We start from the raw sequence: 22,355 nt of genomic DNA, 5'->3' as shown, positions 1-22,355 counted from the left end.
ATTAAGTAATACGTTACCACTGTTATACCGAGGCTGACTACCACAGTAGGCGGTGGGGAGCACCTACAACCCGAATCCTGACTGCTAGCGTTCCTTCCGACCAGCGGAAGTAAACACCAAGGCGGAAGCACTCAATGCGCATGCACCTAGCTAGGCGTTACCCTATAGGAATAGCAAAGCACTGTCAAGCGCATACCGTAAGGCTCAATCGTCATTGCCAAAACGATTGGTGACTCCAAACGGCCCCACTGGATAGGTATTTCATCGCCGCAGCGGATGAGAACACTGTATCCGCGTGAGCTTAATCTTTGATCAGGTTAAACAGTCGAAAAGAGGGAAATTAATTTCCTTCAGACCGTATATCCCAGAGCAAGCCTACTTAAAGTATGCATTAGGCGCGTGACCTAATTCCAGTATTCGTAAGCATGTATCACAAGGTTGGAATACACGACAGACAATTAAATGAATAATTGTCAAAATACAAATAAGGATAAAACACACAAAAAACCGCCTCACCTGTGGTGTGAGTGCGCTGGTTTGCAGGACCCCCACTCCTGTACCCACGGCGTGGGAACATTGGAGACGACCCAGATTGACCACCGTGCAAGGACTGACGACTGCGGAGTTTGGAATTGCGCTGGACACACCCCCTAGATGACTGCTTGTGCCGCGATCAGCGGCCCAAGACGGTGCACCCCCTCCACGTCTTCATCAGAAACCTTTCTGAGGTAATGATTGGCAAAAACCGAGTCAGAACGCCAGTAACAACCTCGTAATATTCTGTGAACAGAGATATTCGAGTGTAGGGCAAATGTTGCCGCTAGCGCCCTGATCTCGTGCGGGTTTGACCCCGCTACCGGTAACCCCCGAGACCGGTACGCCAGATTGATGACAGAACGAAGCCACCATGCAATCGAGTTGCGAGTTATGTCAACCATGCGATTAGGGTTACACGATATGAACAGACGGTCACGCCCTTGTCTACGTTCATTCGAAGCCTTAAGATAATACTTAAGGGCCCTAACCGGACACAGCGCTCTGTCCTCAGTATCAGCAGGATGTAAGATTTCTTTGAGGGATCTTACAGTGAATTCTCTCTCCGTTTGCCCGACTCTCTGATTCTTGGCGACGAAGCCCATGAGCAGGCCCAGGCGGACCGCTCCTTCGTCACCCCTATCGAATCGTACCTTGGCGACATCGAGTGCATGAATTTCGGATACACGTGCCGCCGTGGCAAAGGAGAGGAGAAATGCTGTTTTCCAAGTCACATGCCGGAACGAAGCACTATGCAAGGGTTCATACGGAGCTTCCGTAAGTGATTGCAACACTAGGGAAAGATCCCAGGCCGGTGCCCGAAGGCGGCCCTTCTTAAGATCGTGCTGTTTGTAACCCTTGATAATACCCCGTATCACCGGCTCTTTGGAGAGACTGGTACCCATAGCAACGTCCCGTACCGTAGCAACGGACGAAACATAGTTGGCAATGGAACCCCCGGAGAGTTTCCGGGTCTCTCGCAAGTGAGACATGAAACGAGCAATATCCTGCACAGATACCTTATCTGGCGAATGAATGTGATGTTTACAACACCACTTCGTGAAAATAACCCAACGTGCATTATACACCTTCTGGGTAGAATCACGATGCATACTAACGTATGCCCGAGACGCCCGGCGAGAAAAACCTTTACTCCTCAGACGCTCGGTGACAACATCCACGCGTGCAGATTGAACTGCCCTGCGTTTGGATGAAGCTGACGGGTGTGAGGGTGGATCAAGAGATCCGGTCTCACAGGCAGTGGGAGTGGCGACTGCGTGACCTGGGTCAGCAAGTCGGGGTACCACGATCTGTTCGGCCACATGGGCGCGATCAGTAACATTCGACAGCGAACTCCTCGAAGCCGGCTTAGAATGTGTGGTATCAACGCTGTCGGCGGGTAAGCATAAGCGTCCAAGCCCGTCCAGTCTAATGCGAGAGCATCGTGATCGATGGCCCTCGGGTCCGGGACTGGTGATACAAACAACGGGAGTTGATTGTTGAACCATGTTGCGAACAGGTCGACCATCGGACGACCCAAACGTTCGCACAGCCACTGAAACACTACTGGGTTCAGCATCCACTCTGTGGGGCTCGGATCCTGAGGCCTCGATAGAGCATCGGCCAGTACGTTCCGCACACCTGGGATGTGACGGGCGCGTATCTGGCACGGGACACTGTCCACCAGAGCGTAAAACTCGAACGTGAGATCGAGTAGCGAGTGACTGTGGGTTCCCCCCAGTTTGTTCACATAGGACACTACCGTCGTGTTGTCGGTCGCGAGCATGAGCCGGGCGTCGACGAGACGATGCTTCCAGTGATTGACTGCGTTGATCACTGCCTTGAACTCGAGACAATTGATGTGAAGACCTAGTTCGTCTACGCACCACAGCCCCGAGCTCACCTCCCCCTCTAGATGGGCGCCCCAGCCCACTAGAGAGGCGTCTGTATACAGGTTCAACGTGGCCCGGTAGGGCCGCATAGAGACTCCTGATAAGACATTGTAAGGGAGCGTCCACCACTCCAGATGCGGTCGGAGCCGATCCGGGAGGGCGACGGTCGCACTGTTCACCTCCGTTGCTAACAACTGGATTAAAAACCGTTGCAGCGGGCGGAGTTGGAGACGACCCCGTTCGGTGCAGTCCTGGGCTGATACAAGTAGCCCTAACAGCTGTTCCCAAAAGTGAACAGTCTGTTGCACCGCTAAGACTTTGGCAATCATCGCCTGAATTTTGTGCCACCGGTCTGGGGGGACAAATAGGTGATGGGACACCGTGTTGAACCGACCTCCGATGAAGTTCTGAGAAGGGGTTAACTCGCTCTTGGGGAGATTGACAATCCACCCCAATTGCTCCAAGAGCCGACGTGCGAAAACGAGATGGCGTGACAGGGTGTCCGTCATTCGATTTGCTACTAGCGAGTCGTCCAGGTACGCGAAGTACCAGACACCCCTCCGGTGGAGGAACCCCACTATGGGGGTGGTTAACCGGGTGAACAGCCAGGGAGCGGATGAAAGACCGAATGGGAGTACAACCCACTCGTAGTGCCTGCCTTGAAAGACAAACCTGAGATACTTGTGATGATCCGAGTGAATCGGAACATGCAGATAAGCATCCTTCAGGTCGATCGAAGCTAGCCAGTCGGCCGGCATGATCAGTGCTTTCAGGTCAGTCAAGCTCAACATTCTGAACTTGGGCGGCTTGCGCAGGTAGAACTCGTTGAACGATTTCAAGTTGTGAATCATTCTGAGTTCGGCACTGTCCTTCTTGGGAACGAGAAATATCCTGGAGTAAAACCCCGGTGTTATTTCTGGTAGAGCTAACTCCCGAACTGCCCTCTTCTCCACCAACCTGCCGATGGCATCGGCGAGGAAGGGAAGATCGGTTTCCGAATAGAAACCTGCCGACGGGGCAACGGTGAGCGGCGGATTCGCTTTGAGATCGAGCCGATAGCCGTACCGAATCGTGTTGACCACCCACGGGTCGTCGAACACTTGTTCCCAATTCTCCCAATAAGTCTGGAGTCTGGCTCCCACTGGGGACAGAGAGGGGGGCCGGACGGGCTGCGGCAGGCGCAACTGTCCAGGGCCAAGTGACTCGGGTTCGCCTACGGGCCAACCGAAGTTGGCGCTGTCGGCATGCGAACCCCTCCAATGAGAGTCACCTGGAGGGGCCCTTGCCGTCCTTAGACGACTTGGGCTTCCCCCAGTTCCCCTTCTTCCCGCGAAAGGGCTGCTGAGAACCCTTACCGGAGCCCTCAGAGCGGGGAGGAAGAAGGACCCGACCCCTTAGGCCTGCCGGACGCAGCATCCTGGGGCGCGCTCCGCTTCGGAGCGGCACCCAGGCGCCTATGCAAGGACCCCACAAGATCCAGTGTGTGCCGAGAGGCATCGGCAGACACAGCGGCCTGTTGTTCCTTCAGAACCCCAGGGATCTTGTTATTAAACAGGGTCCGAGCAGACCAAGGCTGCGAAAGGAGCACCTCCTGATTGGCAGCGTCCAACCCTGAAGCAGCCAGATACGACTGGCGCCGAAGAAAATGGCACGTGCCGGAAACAAAGGCCGAAGCCCCGGCAACGTACTCCAGGGAAGCATTCAAACCGAGCAAGCAGTTGTAAATGCGCTGGTCTCGGTCCGTAGGAGAACCTTCGACCAGACTGGCCGCTGCAGCCAGGTATGTGTCTCCGTGAGACAATGCCAGCATGGAGTGTCGAGCGAGGGTGTCCAGCTGTTGCAAGGTACCTTGTGGTACCGTGGCAACCGGTGGGGCACGGACCCCCAAACGCTCCACATGGGCTTCCGCAGAAGGACCAGCCTCGGGAAAGGCAAGGTCATGTACTGGGAAAGACCCTTTTCTCCACGACGGGGGAGGTAACGGGAGACCCCGACCGGAGGCAGCCGTGAAGGCCTTCTCCAAAGAAGGCTTAATCCTGCGCAGCAAGGTTGATGCCGGGAAAGCCTTGTCGGACGTCTCGTCGTATACCTCGGAGGAACCCACGGAACCGTGGATTCCCCGCGGTATCGGCAGGGGCTTTGGCATGTCCTCAAAGAGGTCATAAACCATGGCCACGCGGTCCTTAACCGATAGCGGAAGCAACGGTTCGGGGGAAGGACCGGTAACCACGGCAGCCGCCGCCGTACCGGTGGACCCCGCGGCCACCGAAGAGGCCGGGGACGGAACAGCCAGCGGCCTATCTTGCGATAAGGCCGCCAGCTTGGAGTCCACAAGTTTCGACAACAATGCGGCGACGGAATCCCCAGACAGCCTGAGGGCCGCAAGGGGATCCGCCGCAGCCGAGGAGGTGGTACCCGCACGGGGACCCCGACCGGACGAACCGGCCACCACAGGGGTGGAGACGGACTGTACGTACAGCCGGTACCGCTCAAACTCCGCAGGCCCCAGACCTTCGCACAGGGTGCACCGGGTGTCCCCGCAAGGAACCCTGCACCGCGGGCAACGATCGTGGGGATCCCGGGACGACAAGAACTTTCTGCACACCCCACAACTCCGAGGAGCAGGGGTAGAGGGGGTGGATACTGGGGACATATCCATGTCAGACATTGATTGTTTGCTATAAACAAAGAACAAAACATGGTTACAACGCACGCACCACAATGATTCACAAACGAGCATTTTCACAAGAAAATAAACGAGCAATGTGAACATATAACATACACATATAACTTTTATTAAAGAAATAAGTTATGTTAACCCCCAAAACATACAAGAACAGGGGAAACGTAAAACACAACGTGCATACGCGAACCCCGCAAGTATATAGAAAAAAGGGCGGGAAAAATTTTCCGTTTGGCGGGAAAATTATAACCAAGCGTAGCTACCGCAACGCCCCATAAAAGCACAGTTTATTAGAGAATAAACTATAATAAATATCACCAAATCTTCAGGAACGCTTCAGCAGGAGAAAACACGTCTTGCTTAGCAGACGAAAGAGACAAGAGTGAAGGGTGTCACATGGCAGCTAGGTGGCTACGCACGTGCTGCATGAGGTAATTGAGATCTCTGTGGTAGATTTCGCTATAGCAGCAGTTGTGGGAGACAACAGCCTCGGTATAACAGTGGTAACGTATTACTTAATGTAATTAAATCTAATCTAATCTTACTGCTACGACTGTTGTAATTCTATGTTTAAGTATGGGAGTTACGATCACATTTGCGCTAAGATCACTCTGCGAAATGAGGCCAGAACATTTGAGCAGTTGTTAATTGGAAAATGCGCAATAAAAATTCCAAATTTAATGTACTTAAATTTAATTTAATTTAGTCTTGCTGCTACCACTGTCATAAGTCTATGTTAAAAAGTATGGGAGTTACATTCACCTTTGGGCTAAGATTGCTTTGTAGAATGAGACCCAGGAAACAAACTGCAGCTATCATATCCTCACAAGCATGGTTCACTGCCTGCACTAATGACTCATTAAAAGAGTGAGTTGAGTTTACCAATGCTTTGAACAATATTTCAGTTATATCACAGCGTGTCAGGAGGAGAGCCCAAAGTGATGCAGGACTCAAACGTTTACCGCTTTAGTAAAAACCACATGCACAGGTATGGTGCTGACAAACCTAGAAATATAATAGGGGCGAACCAGGATTTGAACCCACACTCACAGGTTCCTGTTGTCCAAAAGGGACACAACTCTGCACAGCGAATTGTGGTGCCTTAGACGTCTTGGGCCACCCCTGTCTCCCTACAACAAAGATACGACCGTATTGGACTTACACCTGATGACTTTAGCGGACTCGATGAGCCGTGGGTTCTTGGATCTATCCATCATGTCCACTGTCAGCAACAACTCTTGGTAAGCTTTAAGCGCCAGGTGGACTCTGAATAATACAAAGAAATATAATCACCTGAAATACAGATATTCTTGAAGATAGAATTGGATAACAGTTAACCGTTTGTGAACCGTTGTTAACCATAAAGTGTTTGTGTGATAACTGCTGAAAGGTATCTGGGCGATAACCTCAGTCAAGTCAAGTTGTTTAACGCTGCACCCACAAATTTTCCAGCTATATGATGGCAGTCCGTAAATAATCGAGTCTGACAAGACAATCCAGTGATTGACATCATGAGCATCGATCTACAATGACATGCATTGGCACCTGGTTTTTCACAATTATTGTCCATTAAACACACAATCGCGCAATCATTGACCAAACTACAAATACCAGTTTTGTAATATTTCATGTCTCCAAAAAACAAAACGTCATTGTTATCATGTAATTTTGTGACCGTTAACATGTCCCTGTAGTGGGGGTAAGAACTGAACGATTTAATGTCTCACAACAATGACATAATGTGTGTTAAACATGCTTGCTGCATGCATGACCCTTGGTCACCCTACTCCCAGGTTGTACAAACAGTGTCAGTATGGGAGATAATGATAGTCAAATGTCTGGGAAATTACCTCAGTAAACTGTCTGGGAGATAACATCAGTAAAGTGCCTGGGAGATAACCTCTGTAAAGTGCCAGGGAGATAACCTCAGAAAAATGCCTGGGAGATAATGTCTGTAAAGTGCCTAGGAGATAACCTCAGTAAAGTGCCTGGGAGATTATGTCTGTTAAGTGCCTGGGAGATAATCTCAGGAAAAGAGTCTGTGAGAAACCTCAGTAAAGTGTCTGGGGGATAACATCAGTAAAATGCCTGGGATATAAGGTCAATAAAGTGTCTGTGAGATAACGTCCGTAAAGAGTCTGGGAGACAACCTCAGTAAACTGTCTGTGAGATAACCTCAGTAAACTGTCTAGGAGATAACCTCAGACAAGTGTCTGGGAGATAACCTCAATGAAGTATCTGGGAGACAACCTCAGTAATCATGAAAATGTGTCCCCACCCCCGACACACATCAAATGGTCGGTCCTTTATGTCCCTAAGTATCACAAGGATGTGAAATCATGCATCACTGGGTATGCATGTGAATTTTCTTGCATGGCTAAATTAATTTGAATACATAATCATTTCACAAGAACCATACAGAGTCGAATGGTGTATGGTCTTCTTGCGCAAGGCTCTATGAATGTGTCACTTGAGGCAGAGTCTTGTATTTAGTTGTATTTAGTTTCTAACATTTCTCTTAGATCCCTACAATTAAAGGCATCCAATCGCCAGGACACCTCAAATAAATAACCCTGGTGAATCCCTGGTATCGTGACTAAAGGAAGGTGACGTGCCCGTTTTCATGATTTTGAGATGAAGCTAGTGAGATGGCCACGTACCTCTTGCTCCATGTGACAGCCTCCGTCTTCTCTGTCATTATCATCTCATAGTAGGTGATCAGGTTGGTGTAGATGTAGTGGAACGTTGGCACTGACAGCGTCTCACTGGAGCATGAAGACATTTGAATGAGTGGAAGAATGTTGCTTTATCTAGTGTCTCTGTCAGGAATATCAAGGATGTAGAAGAATTTGCTGCATCATCTAGCAAAAGTGAGTGAGTGAGTATAGTTTTACACCGCTTTTAGCAATATTCCAGCAATATCACGGCAGGGGACACCAGAAATGGGCTTCACACATTGTTCCCATGGGGAGAATCGAACCCAGGTCTACGGCGTGACAAGCGGGATCACGAAGGGTTCCCCCTTACAACCAGCATGGGTTGCTGGGGACCTATTCTATCCAAGAATCATGAAGGGTTCCCTCTTACGACCAGTATAGGTTGCTGAGGACCTATTCTATCACAGAATCACCACGCGTCATCCAGTAACAAACAGATTAAGACAACAAAAAGTTTTTTTCAGAATTTGACAAGTCATTTTACCACAAGCTGGGAGGTAAATCTGATATGTTATGGTCGACTTTTCTATAAAACAGGAAATTTAAAGAGCATGCAAACACGTAAAAGGTGGCCATGCGACAAGTACCTGACCAGCTCGATCCTCTTACTGTGGTGGCGACAGAACTCCATGAAGAACCTCATGGCCCACAGGTAGTATGTCTCGTCATGCTCCTGGGTACGCTCACGGACCAAGTTGTCCTGAGATGGGGAAAACGAGTTTATGAAATTAAAATAGTGCCACAAGTCCTAGAAGCTCAAGTCCAGTTCTTCTTAAATATAATACAGTGAGTGAGTGAGCTGGGTTTAACGCCGCTTTTAACAGTATTCCAGTTATATCGCGGCATGTCAGAGGAGGAAAGCCCAAATTGATGCAGGTCTCAAACATTTTCACTTCGGTGAAAACCACGAGCACGGGTATAGTGCTGACAAACCTAGAAACATAATCGGGGCGAACCGGGATTCGAACCCACAATCATAGGTTTCTGGTGTGCCCAAGTGACGCAACTCTGAACAGCGAATCGCGGCGCCTTAGACGACTGGGCCACCTGTGCCCCCAAATATGATATAGGATAAGGAAGGTCGTACACCATGGACAGGGGACGACAAAGTTATGCATTAAAAGTAACCATGGTAAGAGATAGAATCTCAGTTTGAACATCATGTACATTAACATACACATAGATATACGAGTAAATGATATTTCAAAATGGCTGCCATGGCAAAATCATGACACCATTGCCATGCCTGCCTGGATCATATGACACACACAATATTTCAAGATATACTACCCAAAAGAAGTAAAACACCCAATTTTTTTCCTATGACTGTAGTTGATCTGTCATGGCTGGTGGGTATTGCAACACACGGCCTTACAACTCTGTGTGTTCTTTAACTTGTTTTGAGTAGAATATGTGAATGAGAGCAGTTGTCAGGAATGCAGTAAAACTAAGCTGGATCTGTCAAAGTCAAAGGCAGCTGTGTTATTCTGCATCCACCATACATCTAATTCCAATGTGACACTCTTTGACAGAATACATGACAGTTATAAGCACTGTGCTCTCTGACTGGATACATAAGAGGTCTTCAGCAACCCATGCTTGTCTCCCCCGTGAAGATCCAGGGTAGAATACGTCTTCAGCAACCCATGTTTGTCTCCCCCGTGAAGATCCGGGGTAGAATATGTCTTCAGCAACCCATGTTTGTCTCCCCCGTGAAGATCCGGGGTAGAATACGTCTTCAGCAACCCATGCTTGTCTCCCCCGTGAAGATCCGGGGTAGAATACGTCTTCAGCAACCCATGTTTGTCTCCCCCGTGAAGATCCGGGGTAGAATACGTCTTCAGCAACCCATGCTTGTCTCCCCCGTGAAGATCCAGGGTAGAATACGTCTTCAGCAACCCATGCTTGTCTCCTCCGTGAAGATCCAGGGTAGAATAGGTCTTCAGCAACCCATGCTTGTCTCCCCCGTGAAGATCCGGGTTAGAATACGTCTTCAGCAACCCATGCTTGTCTCCCCCGTGAAGATCCGGGGTAGAATACGTCTTCAGCAACCCATGCTTGTCTCCCCCGTGAAGATCCAGGGTAGAATAGGTCTTCAGCAACCCATGCTTGTCTCCCCCGTGAAGATCCGGGGTAGAATAGGTCTTCAGCAACCCATGCTTGTCTCCCCCGTGAAGATCCGGGGTAGAATACGTCTTCAGCAACCCATGCTTGTCTCCCCCGTGAAGATCCAGGGTAGAATAGGTCTTCAGCAACCCATGCTTGTCTCCCCCGTGAAGATCCGGGGTAGAATACGTCTTCAGCAACCCATGCTTGTCTCCCCCGTGAAGATCCAGGGTAGAATAGGTCTTCAGCAACCCATGCTTGTCTCCCCCGTGAAGATCCGGGTTAGAATACCTCTTCAGCAACCCATGCTTGTCTCCCCCGTGAAGATCCGGGGTAGAATACGTCTTCAGCAACCTATGCTTGTCTCCCCCGTGAAGATCCAGGGTAGAATAGGTCTTCAGCAACCCATGCTTGTCTCCCCCGTGAAGATCCGGGGTAGAATAGGTCTTCAGCAACCCATGCTTGTCTCCCCCGTGAAGATCCGGGGTAGAATACGTCTTCAGCAACCCATGCTTGTCTCCCCCGTGAAGATCCAGGGTAGAATAGGTCTTCAGCAACCCATGCTTGTCTCCCCCGTGAAGATCCGGGGTAGAATACGTCTTCAGCAACCCATGCTTGTCTCCCCCGCGAAGATCCAGGGTAGAATAGGTCTTCAGCAACCCGTGCTTGTCTCCCCCATGAAGATTCAGGGTAGAATAGGTCTTCAGCAACTCATGCTTGCCCTCTAAAAGGCGACAGTGCTTGTCGTATGAAGTGACTAAGGGGATCGGGTGGTCAGGCTTGCTGACTTGGTTGTAACTGTTTTGACATACCTTGACAGCGTACATGAGAGAGCTGTAAGTGTGGTGACATATCTTCACAGCGTACATAAAAGGGTTGTAACTGTTTTGACATATCTTGACGGCGTACATAAGGGGGTTATAACTGTTTTGACATACCTTGACAGCGTACATGAGAGAGCTGTAAGTGTGGTGACAAACCTTGACAGCGTACATGAGAGGGTTGTAAGTGTGGTGACATACCTTGACAGCGTACATGAGAGGGTTGTAAGTGTGGTGACATACCTTGACAGCGTACATGAGAGGGTTGTAAGTGTGGTGACATACCTTGACAGCGTACATGAGAGGGTTGTAAGTGTGGTGACATACCTTGACGGCGTACATGAGAGGGTTGTAAGTGTGGTGACATACCTTGACGGCGTACATGAGAGGGTTGTAAGTGTGGTGACATACCTTGACGGCGTACATGAGAGGGTTGTAAGTGTGGTGACATACCTTGACGGCATACATGAGAGGGTTGTAAGTGTGGTGACATACCTTGACAGCGTACACAAGGGGGTTGTAACTGTTTTGACATACCTTGACAGCGTACATGAGAGGGTTGTAAGTGTGGTGACATACCTTGACAGCGTACATGAGAGGGTTGTAAGTGTGGTGACATACCTTGACGGCGTACATGAGAGGGTTGTAAGCGTTCTCCAGGAACTGAATACAAAACTCCTTCAGGCTTAAGCGGATGCTGAGTGTGGACCGCCGTTTAACTTCTACATCCTTGATGGGCTGACGATTCTTAGGCTTCTTCTTAGGTCGCTTATTTGAATCCAAGGAGAAGTTTTTTACATCAGCCTGTGCTTTGTGATAGATGAGTTCCCGGTCACTGATAGACTTCATGTTGGCCACAACGTACGTTCCTCCGAACCGAGAGTGTCTGCAACAGGAGTGATGTATTATACTTCCAGTCTTTCAGTACAAATAACATGAAGGTACATACGTCAACATGTTATTCTCACCATGCCGACTTAACATGGTAAAACTGAAATCAAATGAGTTACAAACTATTTATGAAACATATTGACATTACCCTTTTTCAACATTTTAAAACTGATATCAAATTAGCAACATACTACTAATGAAACAGTTTGATTTGTTTACTTTTGGGAGAAGTGATCCGTGGTGAAAACGAAAAGTTCCCCCAGCACCCCCAAACTCGAAAGAACAAATCATTTGACTGTTACTGTAAGTCCAACTTTATGACAGAATTTCAAACTTATCTGTCTGTCCGTATACAATAGTGGTTATTGAGATATTTAAACATACCATGGAATTGGGATTTGAATTTTTTTATTTCTTTGTCAGGTACACACTAATATGAAGTCTAACTTGTTGCCATGGAAACAGAAAAACTATGAATTAAAAAATCCTAAAATAGCAAAAGGCACCACTTCAGCCCTTGGTTAATACATGTACCAGATTTGAATGAACGTCTTTCACAGTTTTCAAGTTGTGCTCCGGAAATGAAATCCTTTGAGACTAAGTCCAAATTGTTTCCATGGAAATTGAGAAAAATTAAAATGCAAAAAATCCGCAAATAGCAAAAGGCACCACTTCAGGATCTGTTTGATGTATCTGCCAAGTTTTGTTGAAAAATATTAAACGTTTTTTTAGTTGTGCTCCGGAAAAAAATGATTAGGGACAGATAGACAGTTTAGGCGTCAACCATATCCCCCCACATTATATGCAGGGGGGATAAGAAAAGTCATGGGGAACATCACTGCTTTCAAATAGAGGGTTTGTCTTCAAGGGTCAATGACAGCTCTGAAAATCTGAAGCACTGTACACAATCTCCAACCCGTTGTTTGATGCGTGAGATGCCGTACCTACCTCGTGCTGTGCTTCAACATATTGGCTTTCTTCTGGGCTCGTTCCTTCTCCCTTATCATCTCCAGCTCCCTACAACAGACGTTATGTGCTTGTTTGTAGTTTAACATCACACAATATTCCAGCTACATGACGGTGGCCCTAAAGTAATCAAGTCTGGACCAGACAATCCAGTGATTCCTATGATGAGAAACTTTCCATGCCGTCAGGATCTGACATGCAATCATCCAAGTCTCCAAGCCTCACCAACAGATCCACTAAGTCACATCTCACGTGTATAATACTTCGGTGAAACCCCTGAGCACAGGTATGGTGCTGACAAACCAAGAAAATGGCATTTGAATCCATGATGTTAGGTTTCTGGAAAGCTAAGGAGCTTGGCTCTGCACGGCAAATTGCAGCGCCAAAGAAGACTGGCCACCCATAGCCCCTTATTTAAGAAATAAACGAGTGGGTGTTGTTTATCGTACAATAAAACACTGCAAGGAGAATAAACCATGAGGGGAGCAGTGGTTTATGATCCTCACAGTTTTTATTGTAAGATAAAGTACAGCCTCTCTTAGGATATTAGTAGAGAGTACAGGCTTTAATCATATTTTCCCTGATTTAAGTAATGATGACTCCCTGAATAGAACCAGACCACAGCAATGTCGGACAAGTCCAATTTATGAACAGTGGGGTAAATTTGGTCTTTCCTGCATATTCTCACAATTTTCACGTTGATTATCTGTACCTTTTCCCCCCAATACCGATTGTCAGATCACTTTTGGATGCGATCATTCGGCAATTGCGTTCATCAGTGCTATCCAGCTACATGTATCTACGGTGGACAACTCACTATAGACACTTCCCTCTCAAAAATAACATCTTCCAAATAACGACATCATCAAGTTGCCAGCGCATGTTCGAACCTCCAGAAATGACATCATGAAAGAACAATGTCTTATCATGAAATAAACCATGCGTCGTTCTTCATTGTTCTTTGAGATTTATCGCGTAGCTATCTTAAATAGTTGAATCAAGCCATGTTACTTGTTGGTTACAAACTCCATACCTCTCGTCCTTCTCCTTCTCACTCATTGATCTCTGCATGCCAGCACAGGCCAGGGTGTCAGGGGTCTGGAAACACGCACATCACAGGGGAATATTTATCGTTTAAGGAAAAGGTACAGCACATAATTTTTCAATGGCTTTGAAAACTATTTAACATTGCTCAGTCAGCATGATCAGATTGGTTGGTTTGTTGTTTAACGCCGCACTCAGCAATATTCCAGCTATATGACGGCGGTCTGTAAATAATCGAGTCTGAACCAGACAATCCAGTCATTGATATCATAAGCATCGATCTACACAATTGGGATCAATGCCATGCATCAACCAAGTCAGCGAGCCTGACCCTCCGATCCCGTTAGTCGCCTTTTACGACAAGCATAGTCGCCTTTTACGGCAAGTATGGGTAGCTGAAGACCTAGTCTACCCCGGAATCTTCAACAGGTCCAGCATGATCAGAAGTTTCAAGTAACAATAAAGGACAAGAGAGAGAACATGAGAGTAAAACTTTGACAGATGGTTTCAGATGGAAGTCCTACAAACTGTCTTGGTCAGTTGCAAATATTCTGAAGAGCAATGGGCACTACCTTGAAGGAAAATCCATACAAACTTTGAATGTATATGTTTGAGCCACTGTTTTGAAGGGATGCGCAAAGTTCATAAATATATGAAAATGATGACCTCAAAATGTATGCTTTTCTCCTGCAAAGCATTGAAATATTGTTGCCAACAGTCATTTTATATACTGTAACTTTGTAAAGTACATACCTGTTCTCTGAACATAAGGGAGACAATCTCCAACAAATGCATACACAGTTGTCTCTCATTCTCCGAGCTGGCAATGTAGAGGATCATGTCTTCTAAACCACTCACATGGATAACCCTGAAACACATAACAGTCCTACATCCCCCTGAAACACATAACAGTCCTACATCCCCCTGAAACATCACAGTCCTACATCCCCCTGAAACATCATAGTCCTACATCCCCCTGAAACACATAACAGTCCTACATCCCCCTGAAACATCACACAGTCCTACTTCAACCTGAAACATCACAGTCCTACATCCCCCTGAAACATCACACAGTCCTACATCCCCCTCAAAACATCACAATCCTACATCCCCCTGAAACATCACAGTCCTACATCCCCCTGAAACATCACACAGTCCTACATCCCCCTGAAACATCACAGTCCTACATCCAACTGAAACATCACACAGTCCTACATCAACCTGAAACATCGCACAGTCCTACATCCCCCTGGAACATCACACAGTCCTACATCCCCCTGAAACATCACAGTCCTACATGCCCCTGAAACAGCAGTCCTACATCACCCTGAAACATCACATAGTCCTACGTCACCCTGAAACATCACACAGTCCTACATCACCCTGAAACATCACAGTCCTACGTCACCCTGGAACATCACACAGTCCTACATCAACTTGAAACATCACAGTCCTACATCACCCTGAAACATCACACATACCACCCTGAACCCTGATACTACCTATTTTGTATCACACTTTAAGGAAGTAATATCAAACAGAGCAATGCAAGTCGGGCTATACATCAAACTGAAAAGACTAAATACTTGTATAACTTACCACAGAACTTGGTCATGGAGACTAGCATCGTCATCAGTTCTCTACAAATAAATTCAGACAGTTAAAGATATTGTAAACACGATGAAGTAGAGTGAGTGAGCAGGGGTAGAAACTAACATTTTTAGTCCACTAGTCCTTATAATGATAACATATAGCAAAACCCTTAAAAATGGAAAATTTCTACTAGTCCTTAAGATACCTAAACTATACAGGACTAGTGCCAATTTCTAACGCTGGTGAGTGTCTTCACACATGTGAAAATCAAACTTTAAGTCTTTAGTGAGATGATCAAACACTTTTACCAGTGGACTACCTTGCCATCCTGAGACAGACCAAGCATTACATATTGGACACACATGACTGTAACTATAACAGAAGTAATCATACACGACTCATTAGTGAGTGAGTTGGGTGTATCATCACCTCCATGTGGATCAATGCAAGGTATTCATCTATTTGTTCTTTGTAAAAAATGTTAACCTACCTGTTCTAGATCCAGGTTTGGGGGGACATGCAGGATGTTCCTGATAACCTACCTGTTCTAGATCGGGGTTTGGGGGAACAAGAGGGTTTCTGATAAGCTACCTGTTCTAGATCCGGGTTTGCGGGGACATGCAGGATGTTCCTGATAACCTACCTGTTCTAGATCGGGGTTTGGGGGAACAAGAGGGTTTCTGATAACCTACCTGTTCTAGATCAGGGTTTGGGGGCACATGCAGGATGTTCCTGATGACCTACCTGTTCTAGATCGGGGTTTGGGGGCACATGCAGGATGTTCCTGATGACCTACCTGTTCTAGATCGGGGTTTGGGGGCACATGCAGGATGTTCCTGATAAGAATGAGGAGCCTCTCCAGTAGCAGCCTGTCCTCCTCATGCCGAGACTCCCAGTCCTACAACAGGAGCAGCAGGGCTAGATGCGGTGTGTCGGACAAGACATGACACAAAGGTGCAGGCAGAATCTGAGCAATCTCAGCAACAATAAATGTCCACAATAGAATAAATATTTAATATAAAATCAATAATAAGCATCATAACAAATTGAAGAAAAAAACTAGCATTTTAAACATTCCAAATTACAATTAAAAGTATTCTCACTGTACTTGATGTCTAATTGCAGGAAAGTATGCAAAACATTTCTCGTAAGTTTTTGCTAAAAATCCTGAGCAGTCTATTCTCGCTTCATACAGACCCACAGATCACCCAGGCCCACAGCATATGGATGCAGTTTTCAAAAAATGCTAAAAGTTAAAGATTCAGGGGGTCCCTGGTTATATATACTACAGAAGCAAACCTCAAGCCCCTCCCCCTAATCCTAAGCTGGATGTTTTTACTTTATTTCCTACTCATTTTTTTAATACAGCTGAACCTTGCTAAACTGGACCAACCTCCCAAACCTAACTGTTGTGAATGTCCATCCACAAATAAAAACAAAACATAACAAGACATCCATGATTTATTCATCGGGAAATTTGGATGATTTCACAATGAACAGGCTTTCAAACCTGAAAGTAAAAGTCACGTACCAGTTTTAAAATATCCCCAACTTTTGCGGCCAAGACAGCAAACAGTTCCTCATCTATGAAGGCCTGCAATAGAAAATGACAACTTTACATTCATGGGATAACATTAGCCAGGACTAGCCAGGACTGGTCAGCATAGAGTGTCTAAGCAGAGGGTTGGTGGTTCAATCCTCGGCCATGTCATACTAATGGATGTTTCCCTGTCTGGTGCTCGGCATTAAGGGGATAAAATAAGGACGGGTCTGCTCAGAGTCAGTATACTGTGTCAAATGAGGGTATCCATGTTAAACTGTGATATGGTACCTCAGTGGGTCAGCCTATAAAGCCTGTAATAGTCAGCACTAGTACAAGCACGTGTGCATGCACGTCCTCACCCCCCAACACACACACCAAGTACATTACTCAGTAACACAGATTTGTTCGCGTACAATTTTGTTAATCCTGACGATTTAGTAAGAACGGTAACATCCAGTTTAATCCCAAAGCAAGAATTTTCACCAATGAAGTGAACATACAAATCAGAGATGCATTTTGTTGACATGTTCAAATGTTCATTTTTGGTGAAATTAAGGAAACGACACAAATCTCATTAAAATCAGATCTTAGTTCTCGCTATCGCTAAACAAATATCTGAGGACATCCCATTATGGGTCACGTCAGAACAACCTTTCTCGAACTTTGATCGACCACTGAAATGACTAACAATGAGATTGGGAAATGATAAATAGCCTGTGCCAATGACATTTTCAAGGTCATTATGAAAGGGTAAACAAGCATATGCAAACAAATAAGTTCCAATACAAGAAACAAACATGAACATTCCAAAATTATTAGCCATAACTTTCAGTTCAGGCGAGTTAAGTTGCCCAGGTTATAGCTGACATGTTAATATTGTTGATATCATCAGACACTCAGGGGAGGTCCTCTATAAATAATATCCCTACACATGTATGTCTGGAGTATGGAATACTGCCACTGTCACTTAACTCTTGCTATTGGTCAGACAGTCACAACATGGGCAACATGAGGTCTCAACAAGCACAGATATGGTGCTGACAAACCTAGAAACATAATCCAGGCAACCAGGATTTGAACCAACGATTATAGGTTCCTGGTGTGCCCAAGGGGCGCAACTCTGCACAGCAAATAGTAGAAATGGACTGCAGATACCAACACAGCATACATTAATCTGCTTCTGGAGTCACACATACGGTAACAATTAGCAAGTCGTCTTTGCAACCCCTACATACCTCCTTGTAGGCCTGCAGGTGAGAGTCTATCTCCAGGGCGTGGTTCCTCATTGTCTTGTCTGTCGGCAACTTGTTCCCGAAACACAGAACGGTGGGTTGAGTCAGGTTCACTGTTAATCTGGAACACAATCATCGATTATTCACTGTTAACACATACACTGATTGTACACACGATTCACTGTTACCAATATACAGATTGTACACTCGATTCACTGTTACCAAAACAGATTGTACATACAATTCACTGTTACCAATACACAGATTGTACATACAATTCACTGTTACCAATACACAGATTGTACACACAATTCACTGTTACCAATACACAGATTGTACATACAATTCACTGTTACCAATACACAGATTGTACACTCGATTCACTGTTACCAATACACAGATTGTACACACAATTCACTGTTACCAATACACAGACTGTACAAACAATTCACTGTTACCAATAAACAGATTGTACATACAATTCACTGTTACCAATACACAGATTGTACATACAATTCACTGTTACCAATACACAGATTGTACATACAATTCACTGTTACCAATACACAGATTGTACACTCGATTCACTGTTACCAATACACAGATTGTACATACAATTCACTGTTACCATTCACAGACTGTACATATGGTTCACTGATAACCCAGAAAGAGGTGAGGTGAAATAGGTTTTAACGCTGTGTTCAAGATTATTGCACTTCAAGAGCGACATGGATGCTTGTACTAGTCCGGGCTAATGCCGATTTTGTAGTGCTAGCCCACTGAGATACCATGCCGCAGTTATACTGACACAAACACAGTATACTGATTCCAAGCCGACCAGTCCTTGTTTTAGCCCCATAATGACGAACACCAGGCAGGGTAACAACAAGTACCATCTTTAAATGTCTTTTGGTATGACATGGCCACAGATCAAACTCCTGACATTCCGCTCTCCGGGCAGACGCTCTACCACTAGACCACAGAACCAGAAAGACCTATGCTGATCACAGACATGGTCTTCTGCTACAACATACCCTGTTCTACACTAAGTTCCCTGTGAGGGAGTGGGAAGGGTTTTAGCAATAACAACAAATACTTCAGCCATTTTAGCATTGTATCCATTGCCTTCACCTTTATGATGATACAAAACAATCACTCATGAAAACTTGACATGCATAAGGCAGCCACTTGATTCTGGCGAGGTGGCTTTCTCCCTCCTGATCATGGGGACTTCCTTCGAGTGACAGCAATCTGTAAATAATCAAGTCTGGGCCAGACAAGCCAGTGATTGACACCATGATCATCGATCCATGCAATTGGGATCAATGACATGCATCGACCAAGTCAGCGAGCCTGACCACCCGATCCCATTAGTCGCCTCTCACGACTAGCAGTCGCCTTTTACTGCAAGCATGGGTTGAAGACCTATTCTACCCCCAGTGCAACTGTACCTGAGCACGGTCTCAAAGAGTGTAGCTTCATCCTGGTAGTGCTTCAGGATCGGGATCAGATCCTTCTGCAGTATCTGTGCATGTCCGAGCTGCCGGCGAATGTCACATGTGTCATCCTCACGCTTCAGGAAGCGAATCAGATCTTTTACAGTTTCTATAACAGAAATTATTTTGCATATTACTTACAATATGCATTAAATAAACTGAAATATGCAGACAAATCAAATCCTAGCATATGAAATATGCAACAAAAACAATAAATATGCTATTGAAATATAATTAAGGTGTATATTACAACTATTAGATAAAAGGGTTGCGTATGTTACAATTATTGGACAAAATGATTGTGCATCAGTCGATCGAGAAGTTCACTTGACTGTTATATTCTGAAAAGCTTGTGTGACAAACATACTGATAGATGTCAGTTCCAAAGAACATTGTGCCTAGTCAATGAACATGCTGTTTCTTAAACCGTCGCTAGTTGGTGATTTAAAGAAATAACGCCTTTCTTACAATGCTAGGTCTTCCACATAAAAATGGCTTCGCAGAGAGGGAGCCGCAAGCAGTATTATTCACAAAATTTGAAATGATTTACAGGGTTTATTCGAAACAGGTTTTCAAGTTAAAATGTCAAGAAATAGATTGACAAAAAAAAATTGAATACCCTCTCAAAATTGTGGATACCCAATCAAAATCAAACCCCTGGGTAAAATACCCAAACAACCCAAAGCTTATTTATAGCTGTATCATATTCATACCATGCAATATTTCAAAGTCATCATAATCAAAACTCTACCACCTGTGCTACAATGGTTTCATTTTGAATATATCTTCCAGTAATAAAAAGAAGAAATAATATTACAAGTATTAAACATTGTTAAACAATGATTTATTTTCTGTTTTAAAATAAAATCTTTAAACAAAAAGAAAGTCTATGGGTAGACCATGTTTATGGTACATTAGGCATCAGTGATAACAAGAAGACATTTCTCACCCAGGCAGTCCGGTTCCTTAACATATTTGTCCCCCTCCTGGTATCCAAGGGCGCTGCAAGTAGCCTGTAGTTCCACATGCATCACCATGGTAACGGATGCTACCACAACACACTAGTGGCTGAAATATGAATAGGTCCACCCTACATTTCATACACAGAAGAATTTACTTGTTTTGATCTTAATTTTATTTGTTGCTGCTGCTGAGCAATATTCCAGCTATATGACAGTGGCTTGTTAATACTGAGTCTGGACCAGACCATCCTGAGATGGATATTGTGAGAAAGATCCACCATCAGGGTACAATGAAGCACAAACAGCCAAGTAACAGAGTCCGACCACCTGATCCATTTGGTTGCCTCTTACCACCAGCATAGGTTGTTGAAACTTGTGCATCTAGTTTGAATTAAATAAAAATATTGTCAACCAGATAAACTGTAGTTCAAAGAGTTAGGCTCGATGTGATGTGTTGATGTAGCAGTGCTTGGAGTCATATTCCCCAGATGACATCCGTACTGTGTCAACATTTGTTCATTTTGACAAGGCATCGACTTCGGATCAAAAGCTCTATGGAATACCATTATGAGGGAATGGTATGGTCATTTTCGACACTTGGCTCACTCTGGTAGCTTGCTTAGAGGTATGCCTGTTGGTGGTAGACAAGCATTAATTATTCATCGTGTTTGTTTGTTGTAACGATACAGTCAGCACTAATTTCCAGCTTGGCTATCACGCAGCCTGTAAATCACCTGGGAACGGTGACACGCAAATAGCTTTGATTTTTCTGTTTCTTGAAGGTTTTCCCTAATAACGTACAAGAGAGATCATAGTAGCGTCAACAGTGGCATGCAATCAGAGATAATAAAATGTGCACATCCCCGTGAAAACAATGCACTTCAAATAGTGGCACTGGCAACAAAAACTCACTGTCAGTTACATTCACACTACCAGAGCCGTCTCCTGAACAGAGAACTCCAATTCTTTCAAAGGGAAATCAAACTCTAAATCGTGCCGACTGTTACATAACACACACTATAAATAAACACTAAGAATGAGCCAAATACTTACCACTTGAACTGTATCAATGGCTAGTGAAAGACGAATTTGGCGGCAAATACAGCACTGAATGTAAGAAACAAATTTAGAGTGGTCTCCCTTTGACAGGCGGAAAACCTCGGGAGTTTACGCTGAGTGTCCATTCAACCAACAACGGACGGATCAACAAAAGACCAAATATTTCCCAAATATGTTGTTTGTTTTGTTTGGGGTTGGGTGGGTTTATAAGCTGTTTATCATCAGCTGACGAGTCAGAACTCGTATATGGTTATGTTTTGCTCAGTAGATTTAGAGTTATTAATTTTTCAGACAGTTCATTTTCTTTGATGGCTTCTCAAAGCTAACATCGTTCTGTGGCGTAGTATTGCCCACTAATTGTAGATCTTCTTCTGTGCGTCTTTGGTATGACGGGGGCAAATGTTTCCAATGTTTGCTCTGATGTGTCTACAACTCAAAACGTTGGACCAGGTCCATCACTGGGTACATCTTGCAGTCTAAATTTACCAGGTTGAATGTTGATAAATGATATGTTCGGTCGGGTTAATTAGCCATCTGGTGCTACTTCTAGGGCTGGGACGGGTAACTCGGGTCGGGTGGGTCCTGAGTAAGACCCGGGTACCCACGGGACTACCCGGACCCGTGGTTAGTCATGTGATATATTGTTTAATTACAATAACGATAAAAAATTATGATTACACCAGTATAAGTCGCTAATGTTCGCATTTCTTTCTGTCTACCTCACATTCCTTTATATGTTTGAGTAAAGACAAAGCTTCAGTCAACTTCAGTGTATGCATGATCAGATCGTTTTGTACCCTATCTAAATACTTTTTG

At 45.3% G+C, this 22,355-nt stretch overlaps 1 protein-coding gene across 1 annotated transcript in view; it reads right to left on the bottom strand.

Annotated features, from left to right (window-relative positions):
• LOC139463860 (protein timeless homolog) overlaps positions 1–20,581 on the bottom strand; it is a 61,999-nt gene extending 41,418 nt beyond the window's left edge. The window contains exons 1-13 of the mRNA XM_071245240.1: positions 20,468–20,581; positions 19,474–19,627; positions 18,026–18,143; positions 16,779–16,841; positions 16,044–16,145; positions 15,254–15,294; positions 14,408–14,522; positions 13,644–13,708; positions 12,593–12,661; positions 11,375–11,639; positions 8,414–8,526; positions 7,770–7,874; positions 6,272–6,375 (exon numbers count right to left, since the gene is read on the bottom strand). Coding sequence (XP_071101341.1) covers positions 6,272–6,375; positions 7,770–7,874; positions 8,414–8,526; positions 11,375–11,639; positions 12,593–12,661; positions 13,644–13,708; positions 14,408–14,522; positions 15,254–15,294; positions 16,044–16,145; positions 16,779–16,841; positions 18,026–18,143; positions 19,474–19,627; positions 20,468–20,555 — 1,402 coding nt within the window. The 5' untranslated portion in view covers positions 20,556–20,581. The remainder of the gene's footprint in view (positions 1–6,271; positions 6,376–7,769; positions 7,875–8,413; positions 8,527–11,374; positions 11,640–12,592; positions 12,662–13,643; positions 13,709–14,407; positions 14,523–15,253; positions 15,295–16,043; positions 16,146–16,778; positions 16,842–18,025; positions 18,144–19,473; positions 19,628–20,467) is intronic.
• Between the last annotated feature and the right edge of the window lie 1,774 nt (positions 20,582–22,355).

Source organism: Haliotis cracherodii, unplaced genomic scaffold (assembly GCF_022045235.1).
Source record: "Haliotis cracherodii isolate W230 unplaced genomic scaffold, xgHalCrac1.p SCAF_16, whole genome shotgun sequence".
NCBI lineage: Eukaryota > Metazoa > Mollusca > Gastropoda > Lepetellida > Haliotidae > Haliotis > Haliotis cracherodii.
The sequence above is the reverse complement of the archived record's forward strand: the minus strand, read 5'-3'. Positions and strand labels throughout refer to the sequence as shown.